At 47.6% G+C, this 14,357-nt stretch overlaps 1 protein-coding gene across 1 annotated transcript; it reads right to left on the reverse strand.

Annotated features, from left to right (window-relative positions):
- Nucleotides 1-11,034: 11,034 nt before the first annotated feature.
- Nucleotides 11,035-13,519, reverse strand: FOXD1 (forkhead box D1). The gene has a single exon (XM_036280396.1). It carries the CDS (start codon nt 13,114-13,116, stop codon nt 11,737-11,739), a length of 1,380 nt encoding a protein of 459 aa, XP_036136289.1. The 5' UTR covers nt 13,117-13,519; the 3' UTR covers nt 11,035-11,736.
- Between the last annotated feature and the right edge of the window lie 838 nt (nt 13,520-14,357).

Raw genomic sequence — 14,357 nt, forward strand, 5'->3', positions numbered from 1 at the left:
AGTGTTTAAAACTAATCTGTGATGCTAGAAGTGAGAATAGTGGTTGTTGGTGGCATAGTGTTGACTGGAAAGGGACATGGAGGAGTTTTCTGGGTGTTTAAATATTTAATAACTTGATCTAAGAAATGGTTACACAGGTGTATGTAGATGTACAATTCATCAAATTATGTGATTAGGAGTTGAGCACCTTACTATGTTATTCTTAAATTAAATTTTAGATTAGCAACTGAAATGAAAAAATAAGAGGTTTGATTATAAAATCACAGATGGAATAGATTTCTGGTTTTTCATTTCAAAGTTTCAAGGATTTTTAAATTTTTGAAAATTATAATTTTCTCCCATGCAAATGGATCATTTCTTTCCTCTGCTCTGCCCCTTCCAAGCTTCTTAACTAGTTAGATTTATGTTTTGATGTCATGCATTTTGTAACTGTTAAAATATTGTGAAGCAGGGTGTGGAAGCAATAAAATTCTATTAAGATCTGTTTAGGCCTTTAAAAATTCCATAATTCTTTTCACTCACATGATCTTTCATTCCTTTTTTTGAAGTTTGGATCCAAGGAATTTTGCATGCTGTGGGTTGACATTTAGTTAATAGCATCTTTTGCTGAGGTTCCATTTTCTAAATTAACAAGATCAAGAACGGTGACCTGATGATATTTCTTTGTACATCTGGCTTTTTTCCAAAAAGAAGGATTAGGGCAACAAAAAATGAGAAAGAGAGGAAATCAAACCTTCCTGGTCACCTTTATTCTAAAGCAAAATGTGTTTCACATTTTTGTAGAAATATCAGATACCACCGTGTTACCGAGAAAATGAACAAACAATACAAATACACAAAATCTGTAGTTGCAATATGTCTGCTGCTTCTCATTTTTATCTTGTGTTTCCCTAATATCTTGTGTCTTGGTTTCTTTCTACTAAGCCATGAAAAAGATAAAATTTACATATATCCTACATATATACCATGGAGATAAAATCAGCAGCTTTCTTAAGGAATTAAAGACATATTTGGGGATGGACTAAGAGGGAAGGAAGAGGCTGAGGAGTATGGTAAGAATCTATAGGTCTAGGCACATAGTAGGTGCTCAATATACATCTCTTTAAAAGACTTGTGACACATTATTTATTTAAGTGAAGAACTCCTAAAGCAAAGTGTGCAACCAAGACAGAGGATCCGGGGGACACCTAAAACTGCCAGTCCCAGATCCTTGTATTTAAAAGGGGGGGGGGGGGGTTAAGACCAAGCTATACATAGACAATATAAGAAATACCGAGGAGGACAGATGAAGAGAACAATATGGAGCCTACTGATTGCAAAGGGGTGCTTTCCAAGACGGGAACAGGAAACTGGAGCCCTTTTCCTCTCGGCTGCCCCCAACCTCTCTGCCGTGCTGTGTGTCCTAAAGCAGTTGGCTCAGCGTTCAGCTTGGGGCAAGAGCGAAGGGGCTAAGGATGCATGGGAAAGGAGGGCCTGGCAACAGGTGGGGAGGTGGCGGACTTTTGTCTTGGGGAAGGAAATCGGCTACGGTGAAAGGGCGGAAAGCAGTAGCGCTTAGGACTTAAGTCTGCGGGGCCTGGCGTTCTCGCCATCGCCTTGGCGTCCTCTAATTAGAGAAGGGATGCAGGGTGGCATTAGTTCCCAAACAGTTTAATCGAGCCTCTCTTCAATGGCCAGGGATAAATGTAGTCACTGTTACTCTGTGCTGAATGGGTCGAGAAGACCCCCGTCCGGCCCCCAGCGTGGCCATTCAGAGCTCTTTTCACAACCTCTAAGCGTTTCAGTCCCTGGGCCTAGCGACACTCCAGAACGCTCCTAATTAGTCTAATTAGAAAGGTGGATTGATAGATGGAAAGAAGGCAGAGTGGGTTAGGAAGATGCTCAATGCTGCCAATCTCGGCTGGATTGCCGCTTATTCTCTCCGGAAAGAAAAGGCCGAAAAGAAGGAGGTTGGAGTCTGCCCGCCCGCGCGGAAACGGCTCCGGCCGGATTCGCGGGCCGGGCGGTCGTTGACCCCGCCATTCCCGCCCACAGCCGGGGCCTAGCCGCAGGCACCTCCCGCTTCTCCAGGGCAAGTCTCCGGGCCGCGGCCTGCCCAGCCAGGCGGGTAGGAAAGGCCGTGGACGAGATGCACACGGCCTCTCATCCCAGCCTGGTGTCCCTCGTCCTTTCCGAGCCCCGCGGCCGCCGGTTCCTCGCCGGGACAGTCGTGCGAAGGCGCGGCCTGGACAGCGCAGGGGCCACAGGGTCGGTGCAGGGCCGCGCGTTCGGCCGCGCCACGTGGCCGCTGCCGGCACCCTCTCTCCGCGGGCCTTGCTTTCCGTCGGCTCATTGCCTTAACCCAATAAAGCCGAGACCCCAAGAAAGAAAACACTTTGGTTTGGGGACGAGGCTTAATTGCGCGCGGCTTCGGGTAGGGTACGTGCGAGTTTTCTGTGCCCTTATTGCGGAGCAGGCCCTCCACCCGCGCCCCTGCTCCTCGGGTCTGGGCGCGCTGCGCGGCCGCGCGCTGGCCCCGGGTGCAGAGGGGCCCGGCCGGAGAATTCCAGCCCTCGCTGTGCCGGCGGGAGGCGGGAAGGGAGCAGCGCGGGTGGCTTCGAGAACACTGAACCTTTAATTGGGCTATAAATCAGATAGGGGAGTGCGGTGGAGTTTGTGCAGGTGTAAAAACAGAGGGGAAAGCCGGGGCTGAGCAGCCAAAGCGCCCGGGCAGGTCAGAACCTCCAGCAACTAACATCTTGATAAGTCCGCTGACAACAAAATAAACAATGGAGAGGGTCGGGGGCGGTGGGAGCGCAGTCGCCCGCGGCCCGCGGCCCGCGTGCAGCAACACAGTGGCCGTCTAGTAGAAAGCAGGCCTCTCTCGGCTTTTTGTTTGGGGCTTTTTGGTGAGGGGGTAGATAGGAAGGAGAAGCAACATCACCTCCCTTTTCGCCCTCTTGCCTTCCGCACCGCATCCCGGAGGACAGAGGACTGTCAGACAAGTGAAAGGTTTAGGAAATGCGCGCTGCCTCGCCCGACCCTGCGACGTCCGGGCGCCCGAGCTGTTGGCCGCCTGGGCCGGGCCCTTGAGCACGGGACGCCGGGCTCTCGGCAAGTGACGACGGGTCCCTGCGCCCCCTCCCAGACGCGGCATTACCGAGAGACAAACCATCGGCTCCTGCTTCTTTTTAGGGGCTAACGCTGGGAAAACACTGCTGCGCCCCTGGCTCAAGGAGGTAACAAACCAAGTAGAACAGGAGATCAAAAATTAATTCGGTACACTGCTCGGGAGCAAAACTCTGTCAAAACCCTATCGAGACGTTGGCACAAGCGGTAAACGGATTCACAGACAAAGGAAAACAATACAAGTCTCGTTAGATCATTTTTCTGGACATTGTTTAAGGCCTGAAAGGGACCAAATAGTTTCAAAATGTTGCCAGTAAAAATTATCCTATGTGGAATGCAACTAATCCTTTTAGGTTCCTGTCAACTGTTTCCACAAATGGAATCCGATTTTTCAAATCAAAGATCCAAAAGTCTTTAGGGAGAGATTTATTACATGCCAGAGCTTTAGTTACAGAATAGAGTTACAATAACAACTTGCACCCACCAACCCCCTAAAATAAGGGATCCCAGCCCACAAATTCTAAAGACGTGTGGGGGGTAGTTTGCTGGATTCCTGCTATGTATGCAGATGGATGGGGGGGAGGGGGGAAGAGAAAGAGGAGGAAGGCAAAGAAATATTAAATTCCTTAAATAGAAAAACAGAACATAGAGCTCCTCCACATTTTATTTTTGTACTCTGTACCCAGTTATGTTTGTAGAAGAAAACAAGACCTAAACCTGATGACTTACCCACAGTCTCTTGGTAATAATTTAAGGGTGAAGTTAATGCTTGAATTGAATAGTTTACAGATTTTTTTTACTGGTTCTGTTAAATGGATAAATGAAAAAAAATTACCTTGTTAGCCGTCCCTCCACCCCACTGTTCCCTGCTGAAAGGCTTGCTTCTTTTGTCCCACGAGTGTATGCTAATGCTATTAGAAGCAACTTGGTGGTGGGAAGTCTTTCATTTGTTTCTTATATTTAAAGTGAGAATAAGAAGATTTGCAGTGTAGCAGGTGCTCAGTAAATACTGCAGAGTAATCACAGTTTTCAAAGCTTAGAGGTTAAAGAGATGACTGGTAGATAACTAGAGAAAAAAACAGAGCAAGAGACTAGAGGAGTGGATTTAAAACACTACTGGTTTGTTTATTTTAGAAGGGAGGAGAAAGTTATTTGTCCAAATACACATCTGGCTGAAGTAAGAGAAACTTTTTTCCCCCTCACCATTTCTACAAAGGGTTAGGTAACAATTTATTTCATAGATGGGGTGAAAATTTTAAAGAAAGATGAGTTTTTACATAGACCCAAAGGTTTTTTTCTTAACTAATTTAGGGATGTTGGTGTACTCCAAAAGTTAGACGTTTTTATTTCCTGGAAGAATAAGGATGTGGGAAAGAAGCCAAAAAAGGAATCATGATTCTATACATTTGTTTTGGTTTTATATTTTCCAAAGAACTTTCACAGAAATCATCTTGTTTAATTCCCACAACCCAGGTCCACACTCCCCAAAACTATAAATGAGTGTGAAAACTGGTCTAACATTTCATTACAATCTAGTCTTATTTTGTCTGTTGTGGAATTTGGAGATTTTTTTGTTTACTTGTGATTTTTTCCCCCTCCTTCTCCATAGTCAATCATTTAACAAAACATAATTTTGTCACAGTCATTTTCATATATATGAAATTACCTGCATAAAAATAATACAAAACAAAAAATAGAGAACCAAGTTACTTTTCATTCATGATAACCCTTCATTGCTGACTTTTCAAAAAACATGTCACTTCCTTTTATTACTGAAAAGATCTGCCTTTTAGTTATATTAATGAGAATTCCTAAGCAAGCATGCAAAGAAGCTTCTTCTTTCTGCCATGTTAATACCTGACCCTCCTCTTTTTCTTTGCCAGTCTGTTATTATCAGTAGGTGCACATGAAAGAGCATCCTCAGTTTGTGCCTGCCTGGCTGCCTCTGGGACAGGGAGACATAGACAAGGCCTCATGGCCTCAGCCCCATCTTCTACCACTGGGGCCTTCCTGATCCTCTCCCAGTGCTCAGCGGGCTCGAATTCTCGGACCAATATGTGCATTTCATATAGCTTGCATTCTGCTTCCCAGATGAAATAGATTCCCCTTAGCTCTGGCATCCTATGTACAGGGAAACACCTTATCTTGAACAAGAGAGTCAATCTCGCTTTAAGAGTAGAAAAATATCGTTCCAGACTCCTCCTCATTTCAAATTCAGAATCAGAATTTCCCAGGTTTTCTAAATAAAGCTTCTGTTAGTAATTGACTGCTTTTCTTCCTGGAATGAATTTTTATTGTCTTTTACAGTGTGGAATTAAAAAAAAAATGTTTCTGATTTTTAAGAAAACTACTCTTTCTCTAGAAAATCAGTGTTATCTTATATAAAGCACTGGCCCCTGAGTGGGGGTGGGGGTGCCATATACACTTTTGCAGGTAGTCTGCAGCTCACAGTCAGTCAGGTGCAATACCAGCATTGACTCCAGCCTGAGTGTCCATAAGGAACAAAGCGCTGGCCCCAGCACCTGCCTGAGGAAGCTGGACTTCAATGAGGCTTCTATAGCAATGGGCAAGGATGGGCTATTCACATCAAGGGAAAGATGTGATTCCAGCAGGTGGTCTGGAATTCCCTCCCCCCAAAAGCATTTTTAGGGAGACCTCTGGCCAGGCAGGTCGAGCTCCAGGTGGGATTGCCCCTGGGGGCTCCAGTGCAGTTGATTAATTGTGCAAAGGCTAATAGGACCCACTCTAGCCACATCATACCCAGCTGTTCAACAGCAGTAATGTTCAAGATGGTGTCTGAAGGGAGGATGGGCACATTCACAGAAAAATGATTTGCTTTCTCATTAAATGTTGAGTTAGTTGATCTGACCTTTACATATTCTTCCCTTTTTCACATGGGAAGGATGTGACTCTAGGTCTGGTTATAAAGATCTCCTTAGCAGTTTAGCAAAAAGTTCTGTCAGTTTGGCAGATTTTGACCTTTAAAAATCAGTGAGAGAAGCAGAAGAAATGGACAAATAGTACAAAGGTGAAAAGGTAAAAAGGTAAGCCTCTGTGTGTGTGTGTGTGTGTGTGTGTGTGTGTGTGTGATATCTTTTAAAGAAGACTGCTGCTGCCAAAAATTTTTTTTGAAGCATGATGCTAGAGGAGTGTCATGCGGAACTAGGTGGGGGAAGCTGACACATTCGAAATAATTAGCTATAGATTCCGAATGCATCTGAGTAGAGATGGCAGGAAGGAAGGTCTAGCAAGAATCCAAAAAAAGTGTATAAGAAATAAATGACTCTTCTACACACTGATCTCTAAGGCAATTGCCCCATCTCAGTGGGTGTTTAATAAATCGCAATGATGGCAACAAAGCGGCAGTGTAACATAATGGAAATAAAATGGGATTTAAATGCTGAAGTCCCAGTAGCTGTGACACTGGGCAAGTCACTTCATATCTTTTGAGCCTTGCTATCTTTATTTATAAAACGAGATAAAAAAAATATCCTCTCTATTTCACAGTGTAGTTGAGAGAAATATTAGTGAGAGTCCTTTGAAAAAGTTCATGTGTGCTGAGACTAGTGGCTGGAATACACAGAAAAGGGGTTTCTGTGTTGCTGGTAACATCTGCTTCTTGGTCTGATGCTGGTTACAGGGGTGTATTTACTTTGTGAAAAGTGAGTGAATTTTGTGCATTTTTCTGTATGTGTATTATACTTTCCTTAAATGTTTACTTTTAAAAGTTAGAACAGCTCAAAACAGTTTTAAAATTAGGATCATGATGATGATGATGATGACGATGAAGGCAAGGAAACTTATAAATGTGGGTCTGAGCTCACAATCTATCCTCATTTCTCTGCCTAGCCATCATATCACACCTGGAGACTCGGGACTTAGAAAGGGATTGGTGATAATAATCAATTGTTTTCTCTCTGTGTTTTGGTTGTTACTGAATACTGTTTTCCTGGTTTAAAAAAAAAGAAAAGGCAAAAGGAATGAACAAGGAAGTTTCCTGCATGCCAGAGGGGTCAACAATAAAAAGCAAAGAGCCCAAGCTGTTCACATCAAGGGAAAGATGTGATTAGAGAGATGTAACATGCAAAGAAATTATCTGAAAAGTGAATTTAGTTGGGAAAGTATAAGCCCCAAAGAGCCTTGAGCAGCTGGTCATGATCAGATTCTCCATCTTTCTGTCAAATGTAATCATATCCGAGTTGGCAGGGTATTTATTGCTAAAGTCGAAGGTCCAGATTTTACACTAAACATATTTACACATTTACATTTGTGGCCCTATAAACACTCCACGTTTCACTGGCCATGACATCAAACACATTTACCAACAAAAAGCATATGCCTAATTACAAAATCATAGGGGAGAGGGAAGGCAAGTGGCAGCTGACTGGCAATGAGTGTGTGTGCCTGTGTGTGCATGTGTGTAACCCAGCTGCAACACCAGGAAACCGGTAGAGACAAGAATGGATGCTGACAATGCCCGGCCCTCTTCACTTGTCCTCTGCTCCCCAGGCCTGTCTTGTCTGGTTCAGTTCTAAAAGGGGAGAGGGACCCCTGGCATTCCAATTAGACCCAAGGTGACCCCCTGGAGGAGCCCAAAAACAACAGGGTTGTTCCTAGGCAGATTTCTGATTTGAATTGAGTTTGATGCTGTTATGATCTGTAAAGTTGCCGCCAAATGACTTTTTTCAGTCAGTAATAAAAACAGGTGTGAGTACAATGTGTAGCCAGCAGAGAATTTAAAATCTAAAACTAAAGTCTTTAATTTCTGGCTTTGGGTAGTAAGATCATATCCCTACCCATCAATAGCAGTTGTAATAACACCGTTAGTTGCTCCAAGCTTGGTTCTCAGTCAAGCAAGGAAATCAGAGCCACCAGGGCCATAGAGAGGAAAACAAAACCGGCACAACCACTGGCCTCAAACAGCCTTTAATAAATGACACAGGCTGGTATTCCATCAAAATAATCACCTTCCATCAGAATAACCACCTCCCCCAGCTCTCTCAGAGGACAGGCTACAGGAAGAAATGGTGGATTAAAATATATATATATACTGTGAAGGGCAGAAGCCTTTCTCCCAAATGAGTTTTGATAATACATATACCCAAAATTTTAGTTCCATCAGCAGAAAGTTTGGGTAGGAAAGGGCCCTTGAGCAGGGTACAAGTAAGTAGAGATGTGCTGACAGACACATCAGTGAGTAAAAAATAGGGAGAAAATTGGTCCTCACATATTTTTCCTTCTCCTCCCCAGTTTCTCTTTTTCTTTTCTTTTTTCTTTTTCTTAAGAGGAAAGGAAGTGGCCCTTAAATAAATGCAGGGATGGAGATGGAGAGTAAACGCGTTGAGCAGAAGCACTAGCTTCTTATTTTAAAGAAATAAAATAATTACCCAATAGAGAAAAAAGAATTCAACCAAGAAACAATCTAAGGTCATGACACCATGTGTGGTACAAGGAGCAATTCAATCCATAAGGGCTTCATTACCTCCGCAATAGATAACATTTGGCTAAATCTAGCTGCAGATTAAATCTCCGCGGCACAACAGAGCCCTGAATGGAGAGGCTCCTTTTTGTGTGGTCCTTCTCGGGATCTGCCCAAACCATTAGCCCCAATATATCCCTCTCCCTATTAACTGCAATTCCCTCCCGACTGCGCTTCGGTCATTTGTCTCCAGGCTCTACCCGGGCGTTTGATGAGCAGAGAAACGAGGAGAAGGGGAGAAAAGCGTCGGGTTAATGAGTTGTAGCAAATCCACACTTTGTAGTTGGGAGGAGGAGAGCTGGTGGCCAATGTTTGTCCAACTGGTTTATTTTTCGAGACCCAGCCATTGAAGAAGGCTTGTTCAAGCAGGCTTCATCCTTACAAACACACAAACATCCTTCTGTTTGCCTTCAAAGAAAAGGGGACCAGAACTGGATTTGCATGCGAATGAGGAGCCCCGGGAGGAGACCTCCTTGCCCATCAAAGGCCACGGTAGCCAGGCGGCCTTTGTTCCAGCACCTGCTCGTCCGCGCGGCCAGACGGGGCGCGCCCCAGCTTTCGGCTCGCGGGGTCCACGTCCACAGCCCAGGGTCCGATCCTCGCCCGCCCCGCGGCCCTCGCCCGCCCCGCAGCCCTCGCCCCGCAATCCAGAGCCCACTCCGGCCACAGCACACATGTCCCCCGGCCTGCTGGCCAGTTCGGAAGGGCCAGCAAAGCCCACCGCGGAACCACAAACCGGGAGGGTGGAGCTTGACTCGAAGGACGCAAAAATCGACTGAGGCAGGGGGGTCGACTTTACTTTTTCTTATGGCTCAGGCCTCAAGATACGCTTGGTGGTCTCTCTAGCGGGTGCGGACAAAGCGGGACCGAACCCTGGGACCTGGAGCGAGGCCCTTGCTGAATCGCCCAGGGCCTACCTGACATTCCCTTAAGGGCACTGGCAACCTGGAAGGTGGGGCCTGTTCTGGCACTTGTTTTTAAAGATGCGGGAATGTGCACTTAAAGAGGGATTGGCTGGGATCCCCTGCTTTCAGGACTTCCAAGCCTCCTGCAAATAATGACACACGCGTTCTTTCGCTCTCCCTTCATCATTACTTTCAGAACAGTCAGATCTATGCGTTACGGAGGCTGTGAGGTGCACCAGCTGTACCTGTGCCGCTTGGGTTCCGCCTGCTGACGCCTCTCCGCCCCGGCGGCAGTGGCATCGCGTGTCCTTGGTTCCAATGGCTCCTTTCTTTTAGCCGGGCTAGAATAAAAGTAACTTTTGCATAAAAGATTTTTATCTCATGATACTTCAATCTGTATCTATATATTTAGTGGTAAATTTGAGGGTGAATGTGTTTACTTTAAACTCATTTAATCTTCCAAACATTTCACGGGGGGGGGGGGGGGAATGGAATTAATTTTGAGTCTGTGAGTCAGTTTTTTCCTTTCTAAAAATAAATGAGAGGACAGGGCGTCAAGAACACATGTCACTGCAAAATACTGGCCTATAATTCAGTCTTCACTAATTTGCTAGGTTAAATCTGCAGATCTTTGGATATATACCTGTTCAGATAGTTGAAAAAATTAATAAACAGGTTTTACCTACTCTGCAATTCACTGACATTTAAATTACGTATTCCACATGCTCTGGTTTTATTTAGAACCCTCAATAGCATCAAAACCAGTCTCACATATTTGCAAGATCTAAAAATTGCCTGCAGCAAGTAGTTTAACAAAACACAAAGAAATTTTTAAGATAGACCAAATTATCTAAATTGTATAAATATAGATAGTTCAATAAACACCTGATGCATTTTCATTTTTATTATTTATTATTCATTTAAACTAGAACGTTGATGTTTGCCTTTTAGGATATAAACTTCTTTATGCAGTAACTGGGATCCCTTCTGTTGAGAAAATAGCAGTTTTAAATACCAGGACTTACATATACAACTTATTTTGTATATGTAAATATTTTCTTATTCAGGACTTTAAGGCTACTTAACTGATGATCATGTCTATTCAATTTTTAAAACTAAAAATTACCTACTTGCTTCTGTTGCTTCCATTATTATATAATACTATGTTGCAGAGTTTTTACAGATATATACAATATTGTGCTCAAATGTGAGTGGAAACTGCTTGAAGTGGGAAGCTCAAAAGTAAAATGAGAAGTTCTATAATATTATCCTAGGGTAACTGTGTTTTTAATTTTAAACAGCCTTAATGCTCATCAAAATGCAACAGAATGAGATTTGAAAATGTATACCAAAGTGACTTCTTTTATTTGTAGTCATTTAAAAATAACTTCTGATCTCCTGCAATGATGCTTTGTTAAATTCTCTTTGCAAATAATATATGTCTCTTCTATAATGGGTTCTACTTCTCTCACATAGCAACTTTTTTAAAAAATAGAAAATAAAGTAAACTAAGAAGGGGACGACTGAAGCCAATTCTTTTTGTAGGTTTTCTTTGAAAATTAAGCATTTTATTTCTGAAAAAGTGTAAAAATCTTTACACTACAATAGAATGGTACAATAATTGCCAGTAAAATTTACAATACTCCTTGTAAAGAATACGCAGTAAGTACAAAATAAAAATTCCGCGTGTCTATTATGATACAAAACACAGGTTAAAATAAGAAGTAATTCTGACTTTTTTCCTTGTGTAAACATGTTAATCATTTTTTTCCTTTTATGAAAAAGTACACCAGACAAGTGTCCTCAAATAAAAACTATTGCTTCGCTGGCATTCTGCGGGACCTTTACTATTTTTGTATTCGTCTTTTGAACATTACTTATTTTTTAACGCCTGGACCTGAGACTCTCTAGACCTCAAAAAGGCTTAGAATTTTTAAGATTTCCCAAAAGTCAAGGAAGCCCCTTGCGCCTAGACAGGGCAGAATCCACCAGCACCCTCTTCCTCCCCACCCGGGCCAGAGGCTGCAGCTTAGAGAGACTTTGCATAAATAGAGAGACCTGCAGAGCCAAAGAGCGCGCTGAGCTGTCGCCAAACAGTCTCTGTGGATCCGAAGCGGCGAAAATGGGGGCGTGAGGTCGGGAGGGGCCGCTCCAGGAGGACCGAACAAAACAGCAAACCACCAGGATGAAAAAAAGCAGCGGGATTCCTACCTTCTCTTTCTCAAGCGAGCTAACATAGCGTTATTAACAATTTGAAATTCTAGCGGTAAAGTTCTCGACACTGGACAGGGCAGTCCCTTGGTGCAGAGTCCCCAAGGCAGCCGAGGAGGAGACGGAGGAGGCGGCGGCGGCCGCGGCGGCCACGAGGGAGCGAGTGAGCGCGGCAGCGGGACCCACGGCCGCCTGAGCTGCGCAGCCGCCGCCGCCGGATCCGGGAGCCGACGGCGTCACCACCGGCGAGGGCGAGGCCTGCACGGCGGCGGCGGCCTGCGCGGCAGCGGCGGCGGCGGCGCCCAGGCTCCCCCCGATGATGCTCTCGATGGAGAAGGGCGAGCGCGCCAGAGCGGAGGCGCCGGGGCCGCCCGCCTTGGTCGCGGAGGCCTGCAAGGGACCGGGCAAGGCGGCGCCGAGCGGGTGCGGCCGGTAGCCGAAGGCGGTCCGGGCCAACTCGGCGGCCGCGCCGTGCGGCGGCGGGGGCGGCGGGGGCGAGTGCGGGTGGAAGGCGGCGGCAGCGGCGGCGGCGGCAGCAAAGAGGGCCGAGGGCGGCGCGTAGGGTGGCAGCTGCAGGCCGTAGCCGCAGCCGTAGGGGCCGTAGCCATAGGCATGCGGGGGCGGTGGCGGCGCAGGCGGGAAGAGCGCGGCGGCAGCCGCCGGGTCGCCCGCGCCCCCCGCGCCCCCCGCGCCGCGGAGCAGCAGCGACTCGGCGGCGGCGGCGGCGTTGGGCGGGAGCAGCGGCTGCCGCTTGAAGCGCTTCCTCCGGCGCAGGAAGCTGCCGTTGTCGAACATGTCCGCGGACTCCGGGTCGAGCGTCCAGTAGTTGCCTTTGCCGGGGTTGCCGGGCTCGCGGGGGATCTTGACGAAGCAGTCGTTGAGCGAGAGGTTGTGGCGGATGCTGTTCTGCCAGGCGGGGAACTTCTCCCGGTAGTAGGGGAAGCGTCCGCTGATGAACTCGCAGATCTCGCTCAGCGTCAGCCGCTTCTTGGGGCTCTGCAGGATGGCCATGGTGATGAGCGCGATGTACGAGTAGGGCGGCTTCACCAGTGGGTTCTTGGCGCCGCCGCCCGCGCTCCCGCCGCCGCCGCCGCCCGCGCTCCCGCCCCCACCGGTCCCGGCGCCTGTCGACGCTGCTGGGCCCGGGGGCACCGGGGAGCCCCCTGTCCGCGGGGCCAGCAGGATGTCATCGTCCTCGTCCTCCTCCTCCAGGTCCTCTAGCTCGTCCTCGCCGGCGTACGAGCGCCGCCGCCGCCGCCGCTGCGCAGGGACAGCCAGCCGGGGCTCGCCACCACCGCCCTCGTCGTCGTCCTCCTCTTCCTCGTCGTCTTCGTCCTCGCCCTCCCCCACTACGTCGATGTCTGTCTCCTCGGCGAGGCCGGAGGCATCGGACATCTCCGTGCTCAGGGTCATAGCTGTCGCGCTGCGGCGTTGAGGCGGCGCATAGGGGCGCCGGGCTCCGGGCTCCCGCCGCGCCCCAGCCCGGGTCCCGGGCGGCGGGCCCGGCCCCGGGGCGCCACGCTGGGGGCGCTGCCACTCGCCAAGCTGCGCTTCGGCGTTGCTCGGCGGCGGCCCAGGCTTGCGCTGCGACTTTGTAACTCCTGCGCCGCCTCAGTCTCCCCGCAGTCTCTGCGCTCCCTTAGCTCTGCGCGCACCGGCCCGGGCGGGGAACTTGACCTTCCCCTCTCGGAGCGCCACTGGCCGGGTCAGTTGAGGTGGTGGCAGGGTCCTGGAAGAGCAAGTCAAAGCGTCGGAACGCCCGGGAGGGTGCGGGACGGGTGAGAGTCTAGGGACAGACCTCGGCGAGTACTGGGCTGAGACCAGGAGAGGGCGGACCTTTACTCGGCTTATAGCAGAAGGAAGTCTGTCACATGGTGTGCACGTCAGAGCGCTACCGAGGGAAGGGAAAGCAAGCCTAGGAAATCAGCCCTGCTCAAGAGAGAAAGTTCATCCGTAGGAGGGAGCAGGAACTGAGACGAGAGAGCAGAAGAGAGGACCCCACCATTCCTTGCCAAAAGGGCTAAGACCTGAATTACAGGCTGGCCCGCAGTGGTCTGGACCCATGGCACGAGTTCGAGTTCCTAGCCTCCTTCCTTCTCAACCCTAACTTCAGAAGCTCTCCCATTACTCGAGACCACTCCACGGCCTGTAGAAGCCGTTCAGCCCAGGAATAATAACACTCCATCGTCTCAACTTGTTCCTGGGGAATAGCTCGGAGGTCTGTTAGGTTGTCCCATCTCCCCCAGACTGGGCGAGCAGCTCCCCATCGAATCTAATGAGAACCCCCTACCCAATTTAAGCACAATAATTGTTTATTGACCTTTTAACCTGTCTCCTTCAGTTCTTCTCCAAAGATGTTTTCCACCATCTGTTAATAAAAATGCTGTTAGGCTGGCGTTTTAGTCACTTATCTGCAATTGAATGCCCTAGAAACTTGACAGCTAAACTAAGCTACTCTAATGAGAGGATCTGAAAATGGTAATGGGAATAAAGAAAGTAATGATTGGGTGCTGAGAAGAAATAGAAACACTTATTGAAAACCCAAATACACACACATAAAATTGCACCTAGAAACTCAAAAAAAGTTTTTTCATAATGGGGTAAGGAACTCTATAGTTAGCAGTAAGAGGAACATTCTAATCAACACTTAACTG

The sequence above is a fragment of the Molossus molossus genome, unplaced genomic scaffold (assembly GCF_014108415.1).
Source record: "Molossus molossus isolate mMolMol1 unplaced genomic scaffold, mMolMol1.p scaffold_m16_p_3, whole genome shotgun sequence".
Lineage (NCBI taxonomy): Eukaryota > Metazoa > Chordata > Mammalia > Chiroptera > Molossidae > Molossus > Molossus molossus.